General features: G+C 35.6%; 2 protein-coding genes across 2 annotated transcripts; both read left to right on the forward strand.

Moving 5' to 3' along the window:
• On the forward strand, positions 1-10,419 carry LOC130242389 (rho guanine nucleotide exchange factor 28). The gene is made up of 8 exons (XM_056474481.1): positions 1-125; positions 255-384; positions 1,578-1,862; positions 2,222-2,390; positions 7,161-7,362; positions 7,783-7,843; positions 8,438-8,498; positions 10,341-10,419. The coding sequence occupies exons 1-7, from the start codon at positions 93-95 to the stop codon at positions 8,464-8,466; spliced, it is 909 nt and encodes a 302-aa protein (XP_056330456.1). The 5' UTR covers positions 1-92; the 3' UTR covers positions 8,467-8,498; positions 10,341-10,419.
• LOC130242087 (rho guanine nucleotide exchange factor 28) lies at positions 9,743-27,298 on the forward strand. The gene is made up of 24 exons (XM_056474101.1): positions 9,743-9,758; positions 10,341-10,420; positions 10,539-10,641; positions 11,835-11,880; positions 11,990-12,125; positions 14,376-14,490; positions 14,734-14,789; positions 14,876-14,924; positions 15,009-15,072; positions 15,162-15,253; positions 15,576-15,692; positions 18,414-18,664; positions 18,746-18,871; positions 18,962-19,079; positions 20,533-20,787; positions 20,866-20,942; positions 21,033-21,214; positions 23,383-23,450; positions 23,534-23,704; positions 23,784-23,876; positions 24,564-24,673; positions 24,906-24,953; positions 25,041-25,127; positions 26,873-27,298. Exons 1-24 carry the CDS (start codon positions 9,743-9,745, stop codon positions 27,197-27,199), a joined length of 2,787 nt encoding a protein of 928 aa, XP_056330076.1. The 3' UTR covers positions 27,200-27,298.
• Positions 27,299-27,954: the final 656 nt, after the last annotated feature.

The following is a 27,954-nucleotide window of genomic DNA, read 5'->3' on the forward strand; positions in this document are numbered from 1 at the left end:
TCAATGCTGTCTCTTCATTTGATATGACTTTTCGATCATAAACGTTTCTGTTTAAATAATACTTCTCTGCTTAAAGGAAACTAAACATAACAATGAAGCTAAGCAGAAGAGAGGTTCCCATCTATGTGAGTAACACTTTTCTGTCTGTTGTTCTGTGTTTTTAAAAATTGAAGCCGCTTTAAGCAACCATATGCAGGTCTACAATATGAAAGTGCATTCTTTAAGTTCTTAATATTGTGAATGTGTGTTTTTAGGGCCAAGCAAAGGTTTTTGCGCTGATTCCCTCTGTACAAGATGAAGAGGTGTTTGTGGTTCTTGAAGGCTCAACTCTATTGCATGTTCTGCAAACTAGAGTTCACGCCATGCTGTACTTCATTGTACCAGGTAAAAAGAAAATCAAGTAAATTATGATAAATTACCTCACCAAAAAGTAAATTCACTGCGTGCTCGGATTTTATATAGGAAAATACTTTAAAGTCTAAGATTGAATCTTTATTCCAGAAATTAAAATGTTTCTGTCATATGTTCTTACTTTTTTTTTAACCTTTACTGATGCATTGTGTTGTCTTTTTTTATATATCATAAGCAAGCATGCCAGAAAATAAATGACTTTCATCGACATTTTCAATGACATTTCCAGAATGACTATGCAAAGCTTCATTGTGCTAAAACTGTTTTTAAGAAAAAGCTTAAAAAAGTAACATACATTTACCATAAATTAGGTTTAGCCAAATTGAAAGTATTGAGATGTGCTGGAGAAGATATTACAGAGTTAATAGATAACATTTAACACTTTTTTATAGGCATATAGGCAATATACAATATAATATATTCTGTATAATGTAATAAAACATATAATATAATATTCATTCATTCATTTTCCTTTGGCTTAGTCCCTTTATTAATCTGGGGTCGCCACAGCGGATGCCCTTCCAGTACTGGGAAACACCCATACACTCTTACATTCACACTCATACACTATGGCCAATTCAACTTACCCAATTCACCTGTAGCACATGTCTTTGGACTGTGGGGGAAACCCACGCCAACACAGAAACCAGCGACCTTCTTGGAGAGAGGTGACAGTCCTAACCACTGGGCTACCATGCCACATATAATATAATATAATATAATATAATATAATATAATATAATATAATATAATATAATATAATATAATATAATATAATATAATATAATATAATATAATATAATATAATATAATATAATATAATATAATAACAGTAAGAAGGTCGCTGGTTTGAGCCCTGCCTGGGTCAGTTGTCATTTCTGTGTGGAGTTTGCATGTTCTTCCTGTGTTGGCGTGGGTTTCCTCCCGGTGCTGTGGTATAGGTGAATTGGGTATGTGCTGGATCAGTTGGTGGTTCATTCCACTGTGGCGACCCCAGATTATTAAAGCGACTAAGCCGAAAAGAAAATGAATGTATGAATAATATAATGTAATAAAGTTTTAATAGGAGACTTGCTCCTCCTTGCATACGATTGTCCTTAATGAATACATACGTTTAATTGGTGCTCTTTGTGTGATGTCATTGTTGTTTATATCGTTGTGTTTAGGTCATAATCAATCAGAGATGGTGCGTGTCCGAGCGTATATTTTCACAGATGAGACTGTGATGTGTGTGGGCATGTCTTATCTGACATACGTGGAGGATGATGCACAGGAACTGGCTGAATACCTGGTTACCCATAGCGACAGCCTTAGCACCAGTGAGCACAGAGATCTGATTGGTCGATATGGTTTGAGTGACGGCTCAACAACGGCAGAGATGGATGAAAAGGTCACACTTGCCCTAGCCAATCTACACACCCCTCACAACCTGCTCGGACAGTCCACACAAGGTGTGTGTGTGTGTGTATGTATGCATGGTGGCAAAGACAAATGGAGCACCTGTTTCTGTGTATTGTATGGATGTGTGTGTGTAATCAGATTTTACTGTTCCTGCTTCACATCCAGATGACACAAATGTCCGGAGATGAGCAGTGGAATTATAAACACTGAGTTTCTAATTGGATTAGAGGTCACCGTGGTGACCACAAATGAGGATGTCCAAAATATACTGTCATTGAAAGAGCTTCACAAACCGACAAAGTGGGAGGCAGATAGAGGAATAGTAATATCTTTTTAATGTATTTATGCAATTAGTTAATTAACTAAAACTGCAATTTGTGTGTGAATGTGTGTGTTTGTGTGCATATAGAATCTCTTCTGCATGTGTGTGTGCGTCTGGGGTTTGTGAGTGTCTCTGAGTTTCTCCTCTGTCAGCCTGGTGCCCTGATGACTATCCACTCGCCCAATCAGGATGGGGACACGCCCCTTCAGCTGGCCCAACAGACCAGTCAGCATGCTCTGATAAAACTCTTCAATCTGTAATGTATCCATATTGCTTTAAACTTATTGATTGTTGAACCTCTTGTTCCCATTTTATGTTTAACATTTCAGATAAACAGTGCTCAGCATATATAAGTACACCCCTCACAAATCTATCTTTTAAATTCATATTTTTAATAGGAAGCTATGCAATATAATATTTAATTATACATTAGATTAGTCAGTACTGAAGCCAAATCTGGAGTTTATCTAACAAAATAACTTACGATAACGATCCAAAACCTAGTACAGCTAAATTTATATGCTATAGAAAAATATTAAATGCAAATAAAAGAAAGAGGAAAAATCAAGAGAAGCGAAAACATAAAAATTTTAGTTTATTTTTTGCAAAATTTTGCTTGAATTTAATTGTATTTTCTTTCAATTTCTGAATATGTTTGGCGACTAAAATATTATTTTAATAAATATATCTGTTTAATAAATCTGCTTTGTTTAAATGCACCAAAATACATAGCCTATATTCACTGAGAAATGGATAAAAACTTTTTTTTTCAAAATAGGGTGTACTCAATTAAGCTGAGCACTGTATCTTAAAATTATGTGTCTTAAAAAAACACTGTATGTAAAAAATTACAGCTATATCATAGTTTTATTTTATTTTTATGAAAAAGTGTGAAATAGTTCGCTCCTCATATGAATGTAGTGTGTGGCTTTAGAATGTAGTGTGTGGCTTTAGAAGACACCCAGATATACTCTAAAAATAAAAGAACAAACAGTTGTGACATTGTTTCGAACTAAATTGTCACAATCACCAGTGATCTAATCCTTGCAGATTGCTGGTAAACTCTAAGATTGCATAGAACTACAAATCTGCCAATATCTGGACTACAAGATCCAGTCATGCAACACACACACACACCTGCTCCAAGTCTCCATTGATTAGACACTCACACCGGCTTCTGATCCTGACTGATTGCTTACACAGCTGGAGGATTGTCAAAGATTGATTACATGTAATATTTATACAGCGCACACACATACACATCATGGCTAGCTGAACTGCCAGTGCTCCATGAACCAGAGACTCCAGACCCACTGTGGGTGTATGACCCGCCTGTGCCTGCTGAACCAAAGCCACCAGACCTACTTCTGTCATGTTAACGGGATGCTGACAAGGAAGTGCGGATCCAAACGCAGGTTTATTGATAAGAGATGGTCAGGCAAGCAATGGTCAACACAGGGACAAACAGATGTACACAGGAAATATAGAGTTGTAGTCATCAACAGGCTGCTGGTCAAAAAGGCAGGAAGCCCACAACATAAAACAAACAAAACAAAGCAAGGTTCAAACACGGAAGGCAAGGCAAGGAAAACGCGTCGTAATGTTCAAAGTTCAGTACAACTTAGTATTAGACTCAGCAATGAGAGTCTCGAAGTAAGCCGTATATAAACAGTTGAAGTCAGAATTATTAGCCCCCCTGAATTATTAGCCACCCAGTTTATTTTTTCCCCCAATTTCTGTTTAACAGTGAGAAGATTTCTTCAACACATTTCTAAACATAATCAAGACACTTCTATACAGCTATAGAGTGACATTTAATGGCTTAACTAGGTTAATAAGGTTAACTAGGCGGGTTAGGTTATTTAGGCAAGTTATTGTATAACGATTGTTTGTTCTGTACAGTCAAAAAAAAATGGGGCTAATAATTTTGACCTTAAAATGGTTAAGAAAAAATAAAAAAAATGCTTTTATTCTAGCCGAAATAAAACAAATAAGACTTTCTCCAGAAGAAAAAATATTATCAGACATACTGTGAAAATGTCCTTGCTCAGTTAAACATCATTTGGGAAATATTTAAAAAAGAAAAATTCAAAGGGGGGCTAATCATTCTGACTTCAACTGTATGTGTGTATAATCAGTCCATGAACAGCATCAGCTGTGAGAGTCTAATCAATGGAGACTTGGAGCAGGTGTGTGTGTGTTGCATGACTAGAACTTGTAGTTTATATATCGGCAGATTTGTAGTTCTATGCGATCTGTGAATTTACGCTGATGATTGTGACAAATCAGGCCAAAACGAAATTTGATTCGAGTTTAAAATATTTTTTGTGAAAGTTTACTTTAAACACCATTTGTCCATGAAATACCAAGAGAGTTAAAATGCGCTGCAAGTTAAGAAAACATAAGCAAAAAGAAAAACACTAACAAATTAAGAAAACGTCTTCACTGTCATCAGCAAATTCTCACAATGCATGCAAATACAGAAACGTGCTGCAAATAGTGCAGAGCACAATGGAAATTTGTGGGGGGGTCTCCAAAAAGTGACAAACCCGACAGCTTTGTTGTCGGAGATCTGAGAGGTGAGTTTTGTTTTACATTTAATTTAATGTCCTGATTGTATGGTACAGATTATTAGGAATTAAAATATACAAACAACAATTAAACATCTGACCAGGATATTTAAAACAAACAAAAAAACTCAGCTCTCACATCTCCTTGATGAAGATATTTTCTTAATTTGTTAGTGTTGCACGTGTTTTCTTAACTTACTGTGCATTTCTGTATTTGCTTGTGTGTTGTATGAATATGTGTGCATGTATGTTATCAAACAGTTGAAGATCTTTTTCTCCATTTGTTAGTATTTCTATGTGCATGTGTTTTCTATTTTAACTTGCAGCACAATTGAGCTCTATCAGCCACCATATGTGTCTTAAAGCACTGCCTTTTCATTTCTTCTGTTCAGTCTTCTGTCAAGGTCAGGTGTACTGTAAGTAAACATATAAATACACCAGACAGCAGAAAATAGTAATAAGTCTAATTGACTGACAGGTTTAATATTTAATGCTGTGAAGCTTGCTTTATAAACTGTTATTTAAGCAGGAGACGCTATTCAAGTCATAAATTACTGAGCTGGTACAAACATAGAAATATCACTATAACAATTAGATGCTTTCTTAAAGGGATGGTTCACCCAAGAAAATGTGCATTCATTCATTTACTTGTGAAGAAATGAGGTGTCGCATTACTCATCCTCCATTTGTTTGAGTTTCTTTCTTCTGCTGAACACTAAAGATATTTTGAAGATTGTTGGAATCTGGTAACCATTCACTTCTATCAGGGGCGGATTTAGTGATTTGGGGGCCCTAAGCAACTCCAGCCATGGGGCCCCAAGTCCTGAAATGCACCCTTTCTACTTTTATTTAATTTTAATTAATTTAATTCATTTTTATTTTCTCAGTATTATCTTAATGTAAGCTTTACATTTGAAATAATTAAATGTCTTAAAATGAATTTAAAACTAAAAATAATAATATATTATTATTTTGATTTTAGATTTGACTGCTGGACTGCTTTATGATTGAGGTGGTGGATTAATTTATTTATTTATTTTTATTATATTATTATTGCATAATTGCATTATTATTTTAATAATATTATATTTTATTGTATATTAAATAACGTTTAAATATGGAAAAAAAATATTTGTTTGACTCTCACTATACAAAATAATGTTATATATAGTTTATATGTATAATTTATACTTCTAGATAATTATTGGGGGCCCCCAGATGTCCTCGGGCCCTAAGCGGCCGCTTACCTTGCTAATTGGTTAAATCCACCCCTGACTTCCGAAGTAGTTTTTAAATTTTCTTCTTCAACATTCTTCAACGTCTCTTCATTTGTGATTTAACAGAAACAAAAAACTCATATAAGGTTTGTAACCGCTTGAGGGAGAGTAAATGTTGAGTAAACGTTCAATTATAGGTAAACTATTCCTTTAACTTTTGTTTTGTAACCACTTTCATTTTTGTCAGGTGTGTATTTTGTTTATTGAAAGAATAGTGTGCAGCACATACATATCCATAGAAATTTGAGATATTCTCTGTCAGTTTCTGGCGGTATATTATAGGAATGCTCAGATCGATCGGCCGGAGATCAGTATTGGCCAATGATCACGTCACAACTCGATCGGTTCTCACTGGTCTGGCCGATCTCATGAACCGATTGCAAGTGTTTGTTTACGAGTTTAAAAGCAGAAGAAGATGCATTTGCATGTCCGGGTTATACATCAACAGCATTTCAACACATGAGCAATGTTTTCAAATTGCATTGTTAGTAATCTGGAGATCTTACCATTTTTTCCCATATCTGTTTTATCTATTATTTTTTGTAAAGCTGCTTCCGTCCATGTATGCAACATCCTTAATTTATTCTCTTAGGTAAGGTGAGATCTCATACTAAGAAAAAAAATCTGGAATGCAATGGCAAAGTTATATAACACTTGAAGCATAACGGCCGATCACCATGACAAGAAATCGGTACTCAGTATCGGCTGCAAAAATTCTGATTGGAGCATCCCTAGTATATTATCTAGCTTTAATATTTTGTAACAGGATATATTTTAAACTCTTTTTACACTGAAAGGTATAGTTCACCCAAAAATGAATGAATTTACTCTCCCTTCACTTGTTCTAAACCTGTTGGAGTTTTTATTCTGTTAAACACAATTCAAGATATTTTGAAGAATGCTCAAAACATCTAACCATTGACTTGAAATTAGTTTTTCCTACTATGGAGGTCAATAGTTACATGTTTTCAGCTTTTATCAAAATATCTTCTTTTATGTTCAGCTGAAGAAAGAAACTCGTAAAGGTTTCTAACCACTCAAGGGTGAGTAAATATAGTGGGTAAATTTTCATTTTCATGCTCTTTAAGTGAATATTGTAGCAGAAAGTGTAGCAAATATGAAGAAACCGTAGTTCTTGAGTGTATCGGAGCCTTTATAATCTCTTTATATCTCTTTCAGTCCTCCCAATCCTCTAGCCACACCTCTAGCAGGCGTGTCACAAGTATGGGCTGGGAAATCCCACCTCCTCAGGTTTAGCCACGCCTCTGGGATGCTTTCTCTGTCCGTGTGTGCGTCTGAGCTCTGTCCTACAACACCAACCATACAATCATCCATATGCCTGCTGCGAGAGTGTGCACAGGACTCTGCATTGATAAACAAGGTCAGATAACAGAGGTTAAATGTCACACAGGTAGTGCTTGTTAATATTAAAAGAGGGATAGTTCACCCGAGAATGTAAATTCGGTCATTGTTTACTCACCCTTCACTTAATCAAAACCTATTTGCGGTTTTTTTTCTGAAGAAGATATTTTGAATAATGCTGGTACGCTGAAACCCACTGACATCCATACTGATGTTTTGTTACTATAATTTATGAGTGCCAGCAACAAACATTCCTCAAAATATCTTCTTTTGTGTTCAACCGATGAGAGAAACTCATAAAGTCATTAAAACCACATGAAGTAGAATAAATGATGAAAAAGTGTACATTTTTGGGTCAACTATCCCCCCACTGTGACTTCTTATATTGATTTGAAGAATGGATATTCGTTTGATTGTGTATATGTTTGTGTAATTTTAGCTCAAAGGTCTGAGAGTGGATACAGAAAGAACCGAAAGCAACACTCTGTCTTCATACTCAGGTTAATCTTTCTTATTTGATTATGAAAACTATATTCAAGGCTGTCAAGTACAGCTGCTGAATGTGACTTGTATTGACATTTATTTCTCGCCCATTTTCATGCAATCTTTACAAAAGGATCACCATACTCACTGCTTCACAATGTAAGTGGATGTATGTGCCAGACAGTGTTGAGCAATTCTAGCTATTAGCTATGCCTGCTATACAGAATAAGCTACAGTAGATGACAGACAGTTTAAAAATGAGCATAACATAATAAATAAATCACATACATTTGTTCCTTTTTTACTAATTAAATCCCATTAAGTCGTTTCTTTTTACTAATTGATCACAAAATGCTAAGTGATTTTTTTAATGACTCGGTTTGTTCATAAAAGTTCACACTGAATGGTTTAGAAAAGCGATCATTCAAATGCGAACGCTTGGCGATTCCGCCCGAATCATTCGAATTGTTCAAATGAATCATTTGTACTGAATCATTTTGAATGCTACACAGCGTTTTAGCGTTTATGATTTTCTTGACATTTCTTGCTTTAAATGTTTGTTATATGTTTATTTGTTTATTTTACATAGTTGTTTTTTGCTTTTCTGTCAGGCGTGGCTCAACAACACCAGTCAGGATGAAGACGAGGAGCTCTTATCATCTGACGACTCCGGTAAATGTTTGTTTATCTCTGCCATTATTATACAAATGAGGATGTTTTATGAGTTCGTCAACAATATATCAAAATGTCATGACTATGTTGTAATAATATTGCTAATGTGTGTAGCATAATTTCATCAAATTTTGTGGTATTCGGTGATAATGTTATTTTTTTGTTGTTAAACGACTTAGAAAAGACCCTTTTCACAATTAGACTATTATTGGTATTGGGCATGTGTCCAAATGTTTCTCTTTCAATACTGAACTGCTTTCTGAGTTTGAAAATGATTGGTTAATCATAGAATATGATTATATATGTAGAATATGAAAAAGCTATTGTTTATTAAGGAAAGTATATGTTTGCAACCTTTTCACTTATTAAGTTTATTTCCTCAATAATGGATTTGTTTTTACTTTAATGCTGCTCTGAATATACATTTATATTATCTGTTATATGTAAATGTTCCAGCATGAGTACAATTCTTTATTAAATCTATATTACCTGGTAAGTATGTCTAGAAATGCAGCCAGTTTCATAATTTATTATTTACTGATGTATTAATGTTTTGTTCTGTTTTTCCATTTGTATTAATTAATTATGTCCTACCGCCACCTTTTGGGTGGATTTAATTTGATATCTGTACTACCTTTTAATGAATAATGTTGCAGATAAATTCATAATTTAATAATACTGAATTCAAATGTTGTCGTCTTGGTGTTATTTTTGCAATTGTAAATCTTTGTAATGATTTCGTTTGAAACCGGACACTGCGTGACGTCATGTGAAAAGGGTCTATAATCTGGCAGTTCATTCCACTGTGGCGACCTCTGATAAATCAGAGACTAAGCTGAAGGAAAATGAATAAATTAAAATCTAATCGCTACATTACATGTATTTCACAAACATAAACAGCTTTACTCATAAAATAATTAGGTGACGCTTTATTTTAAGGTGTCCTTGTTACATGTTTTAAGTACTCACTATAGTAGGCCAATTATAATTAATTATACAAAATTACAACCAACCCTAAACTACCCACGAACCCGGCTCATCCTGACCCTAACCATATAGTATTAAGTAAATGTAATTCATTAACACTACACTAAGTTACCTTAATATAAATTGTAACCATATTTAAATGTTTTAAATTCATAGTAGGCCTACACTCATGAATACAATTATTGATTTAATTTTAAAAGTTATTTGCAGTGTGAATTGAATGCGCCTTGTTGTTTTAATCGAGAGGTTGCTATATGATGCTTGTGTTTCATGGTAATATATAGGGGTTTTTTTAGTGTTGTTTGTCATATTAAATTAGGTTATATGTGAAACTTTGGGACCTTCCTGGGAAAATAAATAACAAACACAAAATTAGTTGGTTAGTGATGTTTAAACAAATTTGGAGAGGAGCATGTGCACGTGATTGACACGTCTGGTCTCGCATTAACAATCCTAAGCCCAATCAATCAGTAAGTAAAAACATTATAAATAACCAAAATCACCTTACCTCGACCATCTGACGATCTCTCAGCATCTCCCCCACCACCTCTACTCCACTGCCCCCTTTCTTCTCCAGTAGAAGAGAACAGGGGAGCTTTCTGCAGGACCGGGCCTGAGCTCAGACTTTTCTCTCTCCTGATAAAGGGGAGAGCCCCGGGCTTGAGAATCTTATGAGCTCAGGGCTCTTGCCTGGGACAGCATGCCAAATACGCACCATTCAGTCAAGCATCCGCTAAGTGTGAACTCTTGAATTGTGTTTAAAACAAACCTCAAGTCTTATCCAGAGTATATATTATATCTAATATGACATGTTCTTGTATCGTGATTTTACAATCCATATTTGTGTTTATGTAGATGAGCTCACAACTAATTCAACAAACAGTTCGCTCACCATTACAAACAGCATCAACACCCTGCAGGCTGGTGAGGATCAGGTGAGGTGAAGATTTATCTCTAAAGGCTTTTTGTGAATGTGTGTTTCCTAGAATTACTGTGTGTGATGATTTTGAGATGCAAATTGCACCACAAAATGTTTTATTATTATTATTTTAGGCAATTTATCCTCAGGACTCAATTGATTTTGAGTCAGACTCTACAGCATCTGAACAAGACTCTCCCATGCAAGACCATTTTCCCATCTATAGTCCACAGAATGGTGAGTTTGACTGTTTTCCTGTGTATAATTCCAGGAGCGTGTTCAATTCAGATTGAGAAATGTACAAAATAAAGTGGCTAATACGACTTCTTGATGTTAGGCTAGGGACTGAAGTAAGAAACATTTATATTGTGAAAATTTTGTGTAAAATGGGAGAAGAAAACCATCCATCAACCAAATACTGCCAAAAGAGAATAATTTATTATACAAAAACAGAAATAAACAGAAAATAGTAAGAATAGAAAGTATAATATAGATAACAACAAATAATTACAAAAAGGTAAATTCTATACAATTTATAATAACAAAAAATTCCAAGTACAATAAACCCCGCAAAGGAAGAGGACAAGAAAAAAAACAAAAATCAAACTAACTCAGTATAACCCGTTTACCTAACTGAAAACAAAATAATCAGAAACAAGTCTTCGGTGTTTGTACACCCTAACTTACCTACTCTAATCCTAACCAAACAGAAAAATACAAAAACAGCGATCACTCCTAAACCTGGTGTGCCTATACACAGGTTCGCTATGGTGTGGTAAGGATGTAAGTCCATGACCTCTATTTCCCCAAATCTCTGGGGAAATCAAAAAGTATCAATAAACAATCTCAAATGAAGAGTAAATAGAAAATTAAGGAAAATAAACAAAATGGCACTAACAACTTTGACAAAGCAACACGAAGTGCTAAAACTAAAGAAATAGTGGGAGGCAGAATAAAACAAAGAACAAAAACAGGAACGCAAAATGCCTCCTCTGGCGTCCCACTCGCCATCCTTTAAAAAAACCTGCGATCACTGGGATTGGCCGCAGAAGCCACTACGTCACCAAAAATGATGAAGCTTGATCAGTCCTACAGCCAATAATATTGCAGAGGGGCTTGAACCTGAGAAACCGAGAGATAGAGAGAGAGTGAGACAGAGAGAACGAGTGCACGTGTCTGCAAGAGAGAGAGAGAGAGAGAGACACACACACGCAAGAATTCCCAGAGCAAAACAGTGGCTAATAAAAAAAATCATCAGTCTAAGGCACTCAAAGTAGGTGAATTTAGATTTTTTTTGTAACTTTTAAGTGCCTTAGACTTTAGATGTTTGGTGTATCTATATGAATCCCTTGTCCAGATAACATTGAATTACAGATTTTAAAGTGACTAATAGTTTGCAAGTGTGTGTGTTTTTGTTTCTTTGTTTCCAGATCTATTCCCCTTCAATGATGAAGAAACATCTAGAGAGAGCAGAAGGTATTTAATTTCCCAAACCCATGCCTAGAGACATCAGTGCATAAACATTTTCACATATTCTACTTTTAGGTGTATATCTATGTTTCAATATTCATCTTCAAATCCTCAGTATGTGGCACAGCAAGTCAGAGGAGGAAGAGAAGAAGTTCATCCCTACATCCAAAAGTGATACAGAGAAATATAAAGTGAGTCGAACGCTAAGCTTCCTCAGGAGCCGAATGGTCAACACCAAAATAAAAAACAAGGTGAGAGGGACAAAATCTCTGTACACCATTAAGTGAAAACAATAAGCGAAACAGTGGTTTTGTTATATATGTATTTTACCTGTACTAATGAGTACAAAATATCAAGAAATCAATGAACAAATTGTATGTGCATAATATTGATATTTTTTATATTTGAAGTAAAAGTATCTATTTTATTTTCATGTAGTTGAAGGCCAAATTTAATAATTACATTGTTAATTGTATTAATTAAGTTAATTGTTTTTATACATTTCCCGAGTGATGTTTAACAGAGCAAGGATATTCTTAGACTATAATATTTTTTTCTTCTGGAGAACTTGTTATTTCTTTAGTTTGGCTGGAATAAAAGTAGTTTTGAATTTTTAAAAACTGAATTGAAGCCAATATATTCAGTTTAATATTAAGCTGAATACTAGTATCTTGCATAATAACTATTCATTCATTTTCCTTTGGCTTAGTCCTTTTATTCATCGGGGTCGCAACAGTGGAATGAACCGCCAACTTATTCAGCATGTTTTACACAGCAGATGCCTTTCCAGCTGCAACCCAGTACTGGGAAACATCCATGCACACTAATTCACACACATACACTACGGCCAATTTAGTTTATTCAATTCACCTTTAGCGCATGTCTTATTTGGACTGAGGGGGAAACCGGAGCACGTGTAGGAAACCCACGCGAACACTGGAAGAACAACTTCACACAGATATACCAACTGGCTCGGTCGGGACTCAAACCAGTGACCATCTTGCTGTGAGGTGACAGGGCTAACCACTAAGTGACCATGTCGCCCTGCAAAATAACTAGTAAAAGTTATTACTGTCATCATGGCAATTACAAAAGAATTAGAATTTTGTTATCAAAACTATTATGTTACTTTACTTTCTTTATTGTCCACAAGTGGAAATTTATCTTTGGCTTCACCACACAAACAGTGTTCACATTACACACATACAGAAAAAACAGCCAACACAAATACATTCAATGTCATCACATATATCACATTAAAAACTCTATTTAAAACCCTTTACATACTTAGAACCCAGTATTTAAAATTCTAATGGCAGTCGGCACAATGAACATTTGATACACATTTTTCTTTACATGAGGTTGCCTAAAGCGTCTTTTTGATGGCAAGAGCTGAAATTTTATATTTAAGGGATGGGAACAATCTTCAATAATGACGTGTGTTTTCTGTTTATTTCTCATAAAAAATTTCATTTGGTTGTCTTTGTGCTTTACCCACAATTTCGCTGGCAATTTTTACTACTCAACAGTTTTTGCTTTTCCTTAATTGGCAACATCCATAGCATGCAATCATGTTAAAACCATCTCCAGAACATCTTGACTCACACCAAATTGTTGAAACCTCCTAATGAGACATAATCTCTGCATTGCTTTTTTTAAAAATGCACTCTGCATTTGGAGCAAATGTTAATCCACAATCAATAAATGTTCCTAAATATTTAAAACATCCAACTGTCTCTATTTCATCTCCCTCAAGGACCAGAGATTTCAACCCTTGACCAAGGACTAGTTTATTTCTGCTAATTATCATCTCCTTGGTTTTATTAAAATCGATCTCCAGTGAACACCAATTTTGAAGCAAATTTACATAATTATAGGACAAGGTACTGTATCTCCTTCGGTTCCTGTTTTAGTCAACTGATCAACAAGTGCCATATCATCTGCATATTTAAATAACTTAAAACCTAAATCCTGGATCTTAAGTTCATTTGTGTAAAGAGAAAAAAGTAATGATAAAATGATAAAGTGATAAAATGCTTCCTTGTGGAATTCCTGTGTTTACAATCATTGTTTTAGACACCATATCATTAACAAGTACTCTTTGAGGATGATTTAAAAGGAAATCTTTAATCCACCAAATAAGATCACCATTCACTCCTAAATCAAGTAATCTTGTGTTGATGTGTTGAAAACGAATCTTCCCTCCATTAAACAGCACTTGGGAAATATTTGAAAAGTATTCAGATTTCATAGGATGGCTAATAATGTTGCCTTCAACTGTATATAAGACACCAAAATAAAAACATAATAAATATATCAGAATATTTAGCAAAACTATATTTCACTTAGAAAGTTTTGTTCTTTTAGTCATTTTACATTTGCAATAATTGAAATAAAATGAATAATATATATTTATTTAATAAATCTGCAGGAGAAAAATAACATTCAATATTCTTACAAAATTTTGTGTTAATAATTCTTTAATATCTATTTGTTGACAGGTCAATGCAGATGTTTCCTCAGCTTTGCACCAGCTCTGCTCACTGCAGGAGCCTGTTAATACAGCTTGTGCAGTCTGTGAGGAAATGAACAGTGATGAACCACAGCAGTGCACATGTGAGCATATGTTTCTTGAATATTCAAATCACCTGTAATACTTGCAGAGGTTCTCTGTCAATCGGCCATGTTTTCATTATTAAAGAAAAAATCGGCACACAAACAATCTACCATATTTTTCTGAACACAACAGTCCTATGATAATAGTAGTCTAGAGTCAATCTGCATTATATTGTTTACATTTATGCACCAATAATTGTACCAAATGTCTACACTAACTTTATGATGTCACTTCCTGTCCAGACTGCTCCATGATCATTCATAAGGCCTGCTGTGATTCTGCCCCTCTGTGTTTAAAGGTGTGTAAGTGTGTGTTTGTGTGCAGCTTTACTTACAAGACTGCTTGACCCTAAAATATGTGTTTGCATTAATTTCCATAATGCAGAATCCTCATCAGGCACTTCTGAAAAGCGCAGACTCTTCAATATTAATTTGTGAGAGAGCCCATTGTGCTATTTTATTTTACATTCTGATTAACCATGTCATGAAGTGTTTATGTTATAATGCTTCATTAACAGACTCGTCCAGTCAGAGTTCTCCATCTCTGTCTCTGGTCCCTGAGAGTAGCACAGTATCACACAGGTCTGTCTCTGTGTTAAACTAACTTTAATTGTCTTAATGACAGCAGTGTTTTAAGATTTGAGATGTTTTTTTTTATGCTTCTGAATCAGAAAAAGGAGTAACAGCGAGGGGTGTGGCCATAATGTCACTCTGCGGAAAAGCAAGTCATTGATTGGTCATTTTTCTGTAAGCTCCACCTCCAGTAAGTTTGACTTTTATTCTTACTACTACTCTACCTTTTACTAGGCTTTTTTCCTCATACAATTAAATTAATGTTCAGCAGTTTAGTTTTTTTTTAAATACAATTAAAACTACGGTAGGTGATCTGCCTAAATGCTAAACGGTTAGCATAATATCTTTCAAATGCCATCCAAAGCCACGCCTCCTGAAATCGCGCGAACACGCACATTAAAGATGACAGAGACCTACTAGATCATGTCATTCATGTCATTTTTTAAATTCATTGTAAATGACACTTTTTAAACCAATTTTTAATTTTGCACATTTAATCATCTCCGTGCCAGATTCATCAGCTCAGATTTCATTTGACTACTCTGCTGAATCATGGAGTGCAGTTGTAGATGCTGAATTCAGCAGGACACTGAAGAAAGAGGTGGTCAAGAGACAGGAGATCATCTATGGTCTGTATGAGTTATCCATTTCATTGTCTTTTTCAGGAAATTTGTCTTGGACTCAAGTAGCACATTTGTCTTGGACTCACATAACACATAACATTTACCAACAACAGTGACATTTAAAAAGACCCATCAATGTAGTTTTCCACTTAAAATGCTAATAGACAATGGTATAAATGACTTCTTGTAATGGTTACTTTCACATAAAGGAACTCTGTATGGCTTCCCTGATGACAGTACTTCATAAATTGGAAATAAAACGTGATTTGTATCTTTTGCTATTACTTGCACAGTTTTATCTACTCCAATCGTTCTGTCTCCTCAAAGAAATATAGTCTTAGCTGGAACTTTGAGCAGATATAGTCAATGTGGATGTGAATTATGGCTGCAAAACGATGGTTTATGTGTAGTACACAGTTGTCATCATTTGAAGTGGATCAAAATTGTCCTGAGCCAATAACTGGTGTTGTTCAATTATAAATATATACATTCTGATCATACGTATTTTTATGTCGACTCCATTCAGCATTCATTTTTCTTAAAAAGGAAAATATTGCTGTGAATAGGTGCCGTCAGCTCGTCAATCTTACTTCTGGTTGTGAATGTCAACCTCTTTGTCAGGTCATGGTTATTACCGGCTGTTTCTTTGTTGTCCATGTGTCCCACTGTGTCTTTGATAAAAAGACCAGCAGAGAAGGTTGATTCCAGTGTGTCTTTGCTGTAGTTGATGAGACTCTTGATGACACATCTGTAGGGATGGGTGCTCGAGCTTTGGGAAATTAATCGATCTCCGAGACTTACGTCGACTTATGAAATTGTTGCAGCGGAGTAATTGATTATTCCAATTGTTGCAGCTTCTGCTATGATGCCGCCATCAGGTTTTGTGATTTAAACTCTTAGATACAGCAGAGTGTTATTTAGATCAATGTAATCCTCTCCGGACCCTGAGATGAAGAACTCCAAAGGTGATGAATCTGAGATAGCTGATAAAGACGGGACTTTTACATACATATTTTTCTCTATAGCTGTTTGTGTTAAGGGCACTGTAAACAAGACTTGATGCACTCGCCGGACGTACGATGCAGTAGTGCCGTGTTAGAAGATTGTTTTTACGTTTCTCTTGTTGGCAGCGTTTTGTCTTACAGTCTTTTTATTTTATTTTACTTAAACTTTCTTGTGTTTTTAGTGGACATGGTTATCAATAATGGTAATAACAGTATTCTTCAACATTGAGTTAGTTCAATGTGTATAGCATGGTTGATAACAATATGAAACAAATAAAAATTACGAAGTATATACTGTATATGAAGAGTTCAGAAGCAAAACCCTCTAAATCCATCAGACCTCTTTTCTTGTAAATGAGCATTTTCCATCAGGCTCCTCTGATTAGGTTTAGCAGTTTCATTTTATATGTAATAATAAGGTTATAAGCTAGTTAATAAAATAACTTTTTCATAAATGTCACTTTAGACAATTTTTGGTTTAACAAGGTAGATTTTCTTTTACATCAAAACCAGCTAAATCCACTTCTGCTTTTTTTGCAAAAACCTCTAAATATACCTATTGGGACAAGACAGTGAATTTAGATGAAAATCACTAAAGATGCGATTTATAAATTATTTTACCAGACATAAAACACATACACAAACCACATAAAATTAAAAATACATCTGTCAATTAAGTGGCGGTTCATTCCACTGTGGTAACAGGAGATTTCTCTTAGAAGCTGTCATTCATTCATTCATTCATTCATTCATTCTCACCATACTCAAGGTCTTGGTTTCGTTTTCATCTCTTGTTTATCCTCATAGCATCCATGCCAGATAAAAGAAAGGCATCTTAACTTCGTCTTTCGCAAAACAGAGTTTCCGTTTAATGTAAAGTAAATCGGACTCATTTAAAGTAGCGTCACTGTGCAAAAACACGTTTTGAATGCATGTTACACTTCCGACTTTACTGTGTGTTTTCTTTTTTTTTATAATGCACAGAGTTTTGAGGTAAGGCACGTTTTCATTTGCCATTCACTGACAGTCAGACAGGTTTATGCAGTTCATTGAACTCCATCTTTTAAAATCTACTTCTGAATCTGAATTAAACAGTCTCCTCATAAAAGCCGGCGTGTCAGCGCGCTGCTACATTTAAAACATATGATTCAAAATGTGCCTGCTTATTGGTTCTCTGAAGATAGCGCCTTTTGCTGTTTAAGGCAAGTGGGGTTTAGAGGCTTTTGCCAACAAACTGTGATTTCTGAAGGGGCTGACGCTGTGATTTAGATGTTTTGAAGCAAAAATATTTGTTGAACATGTCATTTTTGGCGAAAATGGCCTTTTCAGCTTTTGCATCTGAACTCTTCCTATTCACAAACACATACATACAGAAACCTGTAACTATATATTAAAGGGAAGGTCTATATACATAATGTCAGAGACGTACATGAAAGAAAAATATGTCTAATAAAATGAATGTAAAACAGATAATGGAAAAAATCATTTGTTGTCACCTATATCTTAAAAGACATCTTAATCGTTTCCTCCTACGCCCTTCTCTTAAATCATTTAAGTGTTAAAAGTATTAATAATGGAGATCAAACTATCAGTTCAATACTTTTTTGACAACACTTTGAACCACTTCAAATGCTGACTATTGTACAATACACCGTTACTTAAAACTGTCTATTGTGTTTGATGAATTGCCTGATTTGATTGGTTAGTGTTGTGTTTGTGGCAGAGCTGATGCAGACAGAATTTCACCACGTCCAGACGCTCTCCGTTATGGCTGATGTTTTGAGACGGGGTCTGCAGGAGGACGTGCAGCTGGAGCAGGACATTATCAGTCAGATTTTCCCCAGGCTGGATGAGCTCTTAGCTTTACATAGGAACTTTCTTTTAGACATGGAGACCAGACAGAGGGCGTCTGTTTATCCAGGAGAACACAAGAACTACATCATTCAGCAAATCGGTGATGTCCTGTGTCAGCAGGCAAGAAAATAATCACTTTACATATTGTGGCTGATCAAATTTAGGTTTTATCTAAAGCTTAATTTGTAATTTTGTGTGTAGTTCTCAGACCCGAATGCTTCTCAGATGATAGAGTTTTATGGCGATTTCTGCAGTCAGCATCCAGAAGCGCTGAAGATTTATAAGCAGCAGTTGCAGAACAACAGGAAACTGCAGATATTTCTCAGAGTAAGTTGAATGAATGTGCACATACGCTCTTATGGAAAGCAGCTTATAATAAGTTTTATAATAATCATGTTTTTTTTTTGTCTTCCACAGCAGCAGAGCACCAAATCTGTCATCAAACGACGCGAAATCCCAGAATTCCTATTGCTCGTGACTCAGAGAATCACAAAGTACCCTGTTCTGATAGAGAGACTCCTTCAACACACTGATGGTAAATACAAAAAAGATACAATTTATGAATATAATAATAAATTATAATATAATAATAATAATATATTAGGTTTCTAGTATGAAGCTGTAGAATGAAACGATACAAAAACAGTTTCATACCAGCAGCCATTAGATATTTAAATAAGGCATAGACTAAAGCAAAGGTATTTCTGTGACCTGTATATTTTAGATCGTTTTAAACATGTATTGGGGGGGTGCACACTTGAAGTGATTATTCATTTATACTTTATAAGTGTTTTATGTCCTAATGTTCATTTGTTGTTGTTACTGTATGAGTTCCTTTGTGTGGCACTGTTGTGAGATGAGGACTCTTGACTGCAAACCAAATCTACATTTGGGTATAAATAAAGTAACCTAACCTAATAATAATAATAATAATAATAATAATAATAATAATAATGATTTTTATTTGAAATGCACTTTTAAAGATATTAAACACAGAATATTGAAATTATAAAATACATAAACTGTACAAAATAAACCATCATTTATATAAAAACATATTTGAAAATCTAGAATCTGATGGTTCAAACAATCAAAATACTGAGAAAATCCCATTTAAAGTGGTCAAAATTAAGTTCTTAGCAATGTATATTACTGATTAAAAATTTTATTTTGATATCTTTACTGAAGGAAATTTACAAAATCTCTTTATGGATCACAATCTTTTCTCTAAAAATGTTTTTTAAAACCAAATATAATCAAGCTTTGTGAAACCCACTGACCTGCGAGACCTAACAAGTGTGAGTCATTATCTATAGAGTTATTCTGTTTGTAAGATTAATGCACTAAAATCAAATAACGCTGAAGTGCAGTGCATACTTTACTATTGAGTAAATAGTGAGAATATTTTTGGGTGAACTATATATCTTTAATACACTATATACAGTTGAAGTCAGAATTGTTAGCCTTCTTTAATTATTAGCCCCCCTGTATGTTATATTCCCCAATTTCTGATTAACGGAAAGAATTTTTAACACATTTCTAAACATAATAGTTTTAGTAACTAATTTCTAATGACTGATTTATTTTATATTTGCCATGATGACAGTACATAATAATTGACTAGATATTTTTCAAGATACAATTATTATTCAGCTTAAAGTGACATTTAAATGCTTAAATATGTTAATTGGGAAAGTTAGTGTAATTAGGCAAGTCATTGTATAATGTTGGTTTATTCTGTAGACAAACAAATATTGCTTAAGGGGATAATAATATCCACTTTAAAATGGTCTTTAAATAATTAAAAACTGCTTTTATTCTAGCCGAAATAAAACAAATAAGACTTTCTCCTGGAGAAAAAACATTATAGGAAATTCCTTGCTCTGTTAAACATCATTTGGGAAATATTTGAAAAAAAGGAGGGCTAATAATTTTGATTTCAACTGTATATTGTTAATGATCACTTTATTGTGTGTTTTGCCCTATAGATAGCAGTGGCGAGCATTATGACATTGCAATGTCACTGGAGGGTCTGCGTGCGGTTATAGAGGAGGTGGAGCGGCGTGTGGGAGAGTACGAGCGTTTAAAGAAGCTGCAGGACATCATCAGTCGACTAGACAACAAGAGCTGCACTCGTCTGAAGAACGGAGAGATCTTCAGCAAACAAGACTTGCAGAAACCACAACGAACTCTTACTCACTCCTCAGTGCTGACATGCAGGACCACCTCTGGCAGACTCAAAGGTCCTACTGCATGTGTTTGTATAATTTTTGTTCATAAATACGCGATAACTCAATTCTTGGTGTCTCTTCCCTTTACAGATGTTCTGGCATTGCTCCTCACAGACGTTCTGGCTTTCCTTCAGGAAAAAGAGCAGAAGTTTGTCTTTGCTGCGTTGGTACGTGCACATTATATTGAGATTATATACAATTGAGATTATATACGATATAAGATTTGTGTCTTTCGCGCAAATATATTGTGTCTTCAGGAGCAGAAACCCTCCGTGATGCCCTTGCGAAGGCTTATCGTGAGGGAAATAGCCAATCAGGAGCGAGGACTATTTCTCATCAGTAGTGACTGCTCTGTGGGGCCGGAGATGTACGAGATACACACACAGACTCGTGAGGAGCGCAACATGTGGATGACACTGCTGAGACAGGCCGCGGAGAGGTGTGTTAGGACTAGATTTTTTTGTTGAATCATGTAACGTTTTCTAGTCATCTCAACTTACATTAATCGAACTGACTAAACATATTGAGTCAAACTTTGTATAACTTTAAAACAATTGGTGACACAGTGGTTCGCACTCGCTGGTTTGAGTCCCGGCTAGACCAGTTGGCATTTCTGTGTGGAGTTGAGAGGGGTCTGAATGCAGACCTGGTGCAGTGCAATCTGTGCTGCATCGAATGCTTTTTAATGGGCTCACCTAACCCCACCCCTAACCCTACCCCTCACAGTGATGTCACTCACTCCATTGAGTGCATTGTGTATGACTTTGCATCGCTGAGTGATGCAATCTCAGCTTGCATCATAAAGGCTGCATCCAGATTCTATTGGTGGAGTTTGCATGTTCTCCCTGTGTTGGCGTGGGTCTCCTGCAGGTGTTCCGGCTTCTCCCAAAGTCCAAAGACATGCGCTGTAGGTGAACTGAATAAACTAAATTGGCTATAGTGTATGAGTGTGTGTGTGTGTGTGTGTGTGTGTGTGTGTGTGCGTGCGTGCGTGTGTGTGTGTGTGTGTGTGTGTCAATGAGTGTATGGGTGTTTCTGCTGCATAAAACATATGCTGGAATAGTTGGCGGTTCATTCCACTGTGGTGACCTCTGAAATGGAGACTAAGCCGAAGGAAAATGAATGATGTTTGGGGGTGAGGTGTCTGAATAACACTGTTGGGAACCGGGTTAGTAACATTACGGTGGTGTTAGTAATTGTACTTTGGAGCGGGTTTTGGGTGACTGCTGCGATCGGATACTATACCAAAGTTGGCGACCCAGTGATGTTACAGACTGTACCAAAAAGCTGAGGATCGGGGGCAGGGGGGGGGGTGAAATTATGGGAGTTTTCCAGGAGAAATAACAAAACGGGAGGGTGACAAGAGATATGGGAGACTCCTGGGAAAAACGGGAGTGTTGGCAGGTATGGTGTTTAGCAACCACTTGGATGATGTGATGGCAGCCACAGGACAACAGCGCGAGTGCGCTCCCTTCACACCAGCAATTGGGGGTGTGGAGAGACAGTGATAGAGCCAATTCTGTGGATGGGGATGATTGGAAGGCCATGATGGGTAAGGGCTGATGGAGAGAATTTGGCCAGGACACCGGGATTACACCCCTACCACCATATTCAATTCTGCTGGGTACATTTTTTGATCCAATTAAGTTGCACATAATCTGTGATAAAAATACATTTATTAAATATATTTTATTTTTTTAAACATGGGATGGAAATTTGCAACTTTGGATGAAAACAAAACTTCTAATAACTGTAATAATGGCTTCATGCATTTACAGGTATTTGAAATAATTGATGTGATGGCTAACTGTAATACACTTTTAAAATATAGCAATATTTCTTTGTTTTTGATAAAAATAGAGGGTATTGTTTATTGTTTAAGAGTTTTGTTTATGAAAACTGTTTAATATATTAAATAAACAGTGTGTATATACATATATTCACTAGCGTAATGTCTAAAGTGATGACAAAATAGGTGATTTTGCTCACATTTTAAGATTATAAGGCTGAATGTTATTACTGTAATAACATTACCAGATTACTGTGGTATAAATACAGCACTACAACATACAAAAGAGAGAGATTGACTTAGAATATCACTTACCTGTTTTATGATGATTTGATCAGCTGTAGTTTAAAGTACGAAAAGAAAACACTGAGGTTTTTCCCCTAAGGACTTATTATGCAGTCTCTGTCGCCATCTTGTGGTGGAACGTCAACCATCTTTGCTCTGCTCAGTATGACAGGCTGATGGCCGCCGAAATTATAAATATTTAAAATAGGCACTATCCTCATAAATAAACTGCATAGATGCAATCTAAACTACTACATTCTCGACTAAAAATGCCTCGTGAGTTGTTAGTCTTCTGCTTGGGTGGAGTAATACACAAGGGTGAAGAGGCTATATGAGTGCTGATATTATTTTAATATCTCATCAGCCAATCAGAATCAAGAACCAGACAGAACTGTATATTTGATGCCTTTAATGTCAAGAAACTGAACATAAATAAAGAAGGCTGAGAAAAATGCACATTTCAGAAGAAAATTTTAGATGGCATTTAGAGGTTTTTTGTCTAAACTCTTCATATATATCTGTGTGTATTTTAGTCTTCCTGATGACCAAACCAAGAAGAATGAGGGGGAAATTAAAGTCAAGAAGATACAGAAGCTACAAGGTACACATCCATCCATCCATCACTTTGTCTGTGACTTTACCATTCCTCGTGTCTGATTTTTTTGTGTGTGTGTCTGCATGTAGAGGCGCTGTTTTCACTGGATCTGCAGGTGTGCTCCGTCATTGAGGAGAAGTTAAGGATCTGCAGAGGCTCTGGTAGTAGATGGAGTCTGGCTAGCTGTCGCCTTCTCGTTCAACCCCACCCTGAAAACACCCCTCAGTGTGTCACATTACTGTCTGATGCACAAGAAGAGGGTAAAATAAAAATCTCTTTTTTCCACTGCAGACAGATATAAAAGCAGCGTGTTGTAACCCAACTTTCTTTCTTTCCCAGTGGTGAAGCTGGCTGTCACCTTGCTGTCTTGGCTTTTCCCATGCATATTGTCACCAAGTACCCCTGACGGCTTTATTGAGGAAAGAGCCAACTGTGAGTAATACCTTCACACCCAGATTATGATATGAGCAACATGTGCGATATGACTAATTATTGGCACAGGTGGGAGGCGTGTGTTGCCTAGAGGCTACAGGCCGAGTGCCTTAGTGCCCCCCACTAGTGCCGATATACAGCCATATCGCACTGCTACATGTGTGATATTGCATTTATACAACAGTATGACGGCGTTATCACGTGTATAAGAAAGAAAATCACGCGTAGAGTCTAAAAACCCTTTTGTATGAGGAACTACTTTCTTCCACTATTTATTCACATCTGCAGCTGATGTCAGAACAGCAGAAATCGTTGCCAGTTCACAGACGTCACTTTAGAACTCGTATTTGAATGATTCTCCTTCATTATGTAGAGTTCTATAGTGTCTAAGTGATGACAAAACAGATGATTTTGCCCAAATTTTAAGATTATAAAGCTGAACGGCATGAAATGCCATCAATCTACAGAGATCTCCCACTATTTCTTGGTAAAAATTTAACCCCGGCATAAATATAGCAATATAAAAGATCGACTTAGAATGAGATCGACTTAGAATGTCCCTTACCAACTCTATGATTTGTTCAAAAACATTTTTATCCCCCAGCTTATTATGCAGTCTCTGTCGGCATGTTGTGGCGGAACAACATGCCGACAGTAATAAAATTACATTTCTTTTTCTCCTTCCAGATAATGAACAAAATTTGCCGAGTAGGAGCAGGAGGAGTGGTCTGGTAGGAACAGGGGTCGGCCCTCTCACAATGGCCCCGATAAACCCCGCCCCTCAAATTTATTTAAAGGTAAACTCATTCGAAAGCTATTTACAATATATTTAACCTTATTCTTGAAAATACAAGCTGATAATATTCTGTGAACTGTTTGTTTTTTTCTACTGAACAGTCTAAATGATTGATTAATTTATCAACTGATCAATAATTTAGGTCGAAATTTTCCTTGTGCATGACATCTACTTTGTCTGTTTAGCATTTATGATTATAATTAATGCATATTTATTTACCTTTACCAATCTAGGTAGCGGAGGGTGTTCACAACTTAATCCATATACTCTACAGTCTGCAGGTAGACGACATCGGTTAACTAATAATAAATAATATCAGCTAGATGATTTTTCTGTATAATGTGTATATCATTTTTGTTATATTGTAGGCTGCTATAATAATCCAAGACAGCTGCTTTGAAGTTCAAAATCTCCTCCTCCTGGAGGGAGAAGCCAGTGATTATGATGTCAAAAGGGTGGGTGTGGCAGGTTCACAGTGTATGTTTATCTCAGATGTTTATCATGGGTTAAATTTTGGCATCATACGGGTCCCACTGTATATTAAGTGGCCTTAATTACTTGCATCAGAAAATAAACGCAATGTACTTACTGTCTTAATAACGTATTGCAGAACACAGGTAGGATAACAGTAGGGTTAGAGAAAGGTTTGTTGGTATGGGTAGGTTTAAGGGTGTGTTAAGGTGTTTACAGTGTAATTAAAGATGATACATTACATGAATGTATTTAATCAATCATAAGTATAATGTAAAAACATATTTACACAATATGTACACTGTAAAAAATGAATAATTTCAGTGTAAGCACATATTAGTTAAGGCCACTTAATATAAAGTGGGACCAAAAACTGTTTATTTGAAACGTATTTTTCATTATAAAATATAACAATTCTACAATTCTTATTTTGATTAATTATTACAGTGACTAAGCTGAAGGAAACTGAATGATTAATTATTGCAATATCTTTAATAAATGACAGTAATTTTAATAAATTTCTAACTTACTCCCAGGGCCATTTATATGGAAGTTGATATTTAACCACACCATATTGGTGTTTCGTAACCTCTAGTTTTTATGAGGTGAGTTGTTAGCCCAATGCTCAACTCCCAATCTGAAGAACCAGGACACACACACACACACACACACTACGGACAATTTAGCCTACCCAATTCACCTATAGCACATGTCTTTGGACCCGGAGTAAACCCACGCCAACACAGAGAGAACATGCAAACTCCACTCAGAAATGCCAACTAACCAAGCCGGGGCTCGAATCAGCGACCTTCTTACTGTGAGGCGACATCGCTACCCACTGCGCCTGTAGCGAAACCTCGCACTGGTTTTCAGTTTTTTTTAGATGTCACCGACCATCAAATATGATCATCCTTGTTCGAGACCTCCATCCTTAAATTGTAAAAGGCAAATAGTGTTTTGAAATTTAATTAAAAAATGATACTGTGATAAATGTATTTAATAAATAGTTTAAAACAGTATTTAGATTCTATTTATTTAAATATTTTTATTCTACTTGTAGCACTTATTATTATTATTATTTATTTTATTTTGATTTGTTTTAACCAAATTTTACTAAATCATTTAAATCACGTTTTGTATTATTTATCCAAAATATTATCCTGAATTTCAAGCATGATTTTGTATTAATATTTATTATAAACAGATATCATTTTTACTAAATGTTTCCTTTACTAACTAACGTGTGTATTTATTTTCAAAAAGTGTTTCACTGGTTTTAGGCTTTTTAATTTTGGTAATAAAAATATGTATTTTTATTTATTTTCATTTTTTAAATGATTAATTTTCCCCCAAAAAAATTCACAGACACTATAGTACTCCATTGTAGCAAAAAATTCCCTGTGCTACACTGAGAACCTATCGCATGAAATGTAGCAAAGCACAATGATCAAATCAAATGGCCAAGTTATTTCTTGTTCATGAAGGCACTTCACTAAGATATACATAGAAAAAAAAGAATTGCAACACATTTTATTCAATTTCCTTCAGCTTAGTTCCTTATTTATCAGGGATCGCCACAGCGTAATGAACCGCCAGCTATTCTGGCATATGTTTTACGCAGCAGATGCCCTTCCAGCTGCAACCCAGTACTGGGAAGCACTTGCATTTCAATACTAACTTTAATACTTATTTATACTTCTTGTTCTTCCTACATATCTGTCTCTTGCAGCAGAGTTTGGAGTATGGTGTTGTTGGCTGTGGAACTGCGGCTGTGCAACAGACAGAACTGGAGCAGAAAGAGAGAGAGCATGCTGAACTAATGGACAGACTGACCAAAGAGAGCGAGCAGTTTGAGCAGGAGCTGCGGCTGTTTGAGGAGGAAATGAAGAAGCTGAGAGAGGAGGAGAAGAGAGTGAAAGAAGAGAGAGAGCAATTAAAGGAGGAGGCCAAGAGAGTGTCGAAAGAGAAGAAGAGTCTGGAGACAAAGATAAGACTCATTCAAAATCCAAATCCTCGTCAAATCATCCTGCCTTGTATAACACCACAGGAGAACTGAACTACATTCATGTATATTGTATATACAGTGGGGGAGCTAGGTATTAAACATGTCATGTTTTTCCTGGGAATAATATTTCTAAAGGAGCTGTTGACATGAAATAGATGCAAATTTTGGTAAAAACAATACAAACATAAAAATCAAATCTGAAAGATTAGTTATGTGTAATAACAATGAAATGACACAAGGAAAAAATACTGAACTACTGAAATGTATTTAATACTTTATATAAAAGGCTTTTTTGGTGATGGCAGCTTAAAGACGCCTCTCATATGGAGAATGAAGGACCATGCATTGCTCAGGGGTGATTTTTTTTCACAGATTTTAACAGAGTGTAAAAATATATGTTCTATGGGTCTCGTATATTAAGTCTGATCTTTAGTTTGCATTCTCTATTGGATTAAAGTCAGGTGATTGGCTGGGCCATTTGACAGCTTAATTGTCTTTCCCTGAAGCAATTGAGAGTTTCCTTAGCTGTGTTTTGGATCATTGTCTTGCTGAAATGTCTACTCTGGTTTCATCTTCATCATATTGATAATGTAGATGTTGGACTGAAGCAGCTAATATTAACTTACAATAACGAAAGGCAGAGGGCTGCTGAAGAACTCCTGAGAGATTTCAGCTGCTTTCTGGGCTTTCACTGCCTTTCCACACCTCCCTTTCTTCATGTGTTTAATACTTTTTCCTTGTTTTTCCTTGTGTCATTTCATTTCATTACACATAACTTCATTTTTTTTTTTTTTATGATTTGAACT

The sequence above is a fragment of the Danio aesculapii genome, chromosome 15 (genome assembly GCF_903798145.1).
Source record: "Danio aesculapii chromosome 15, fDanAes4.1, whole genome shotgun sequence".
Lineage (NCBI taxonomy): Eukaryota > Metazoa > Chordata > Actinopteri > Cypriniformes > Danionidae > Danio > Danio aesculapii.

Bases quoted from the DNA above. Each gene is read 5' to 3' on its own strand.
- LOC130242389 (XM_056474481.1), top strand. From the start codon at position 93: ATGAAGCTAAGCAGAAGAGAGGTTCCCATCTAT. The intron at 385-1,577 runs GTAAAAAGAAAA...CGTTGTGTTTAG, and splicing joins GCTGTACTTCATTGTACCAG to GTCATAATCAATCAGAGATG. The intron at 7,844-8,437 runs GTTAATCTTTCT...CTTTTCTGTCAG, and splicing joins CACTCTGTCTTCATACTCAG to GCGTGGCTCAACAACACCAG.
- LOC130242087 (XM_056474101.1), top strand. The intron at 12,126-14,375 runs GTGAGAGGGACA...ATTTGTTGACAG, and splicing joins ACACCAAAATAAAAAACAAG to GTCAATGCAGATGTTTCCTC. The intron at 15,073-15,161 runs GTCTGTCTCTGT...CTTCTGAATCAG, and splicing joins AGTAGCACAGTATCACACAG to AAAAAGGAGTAACAGCGAGG.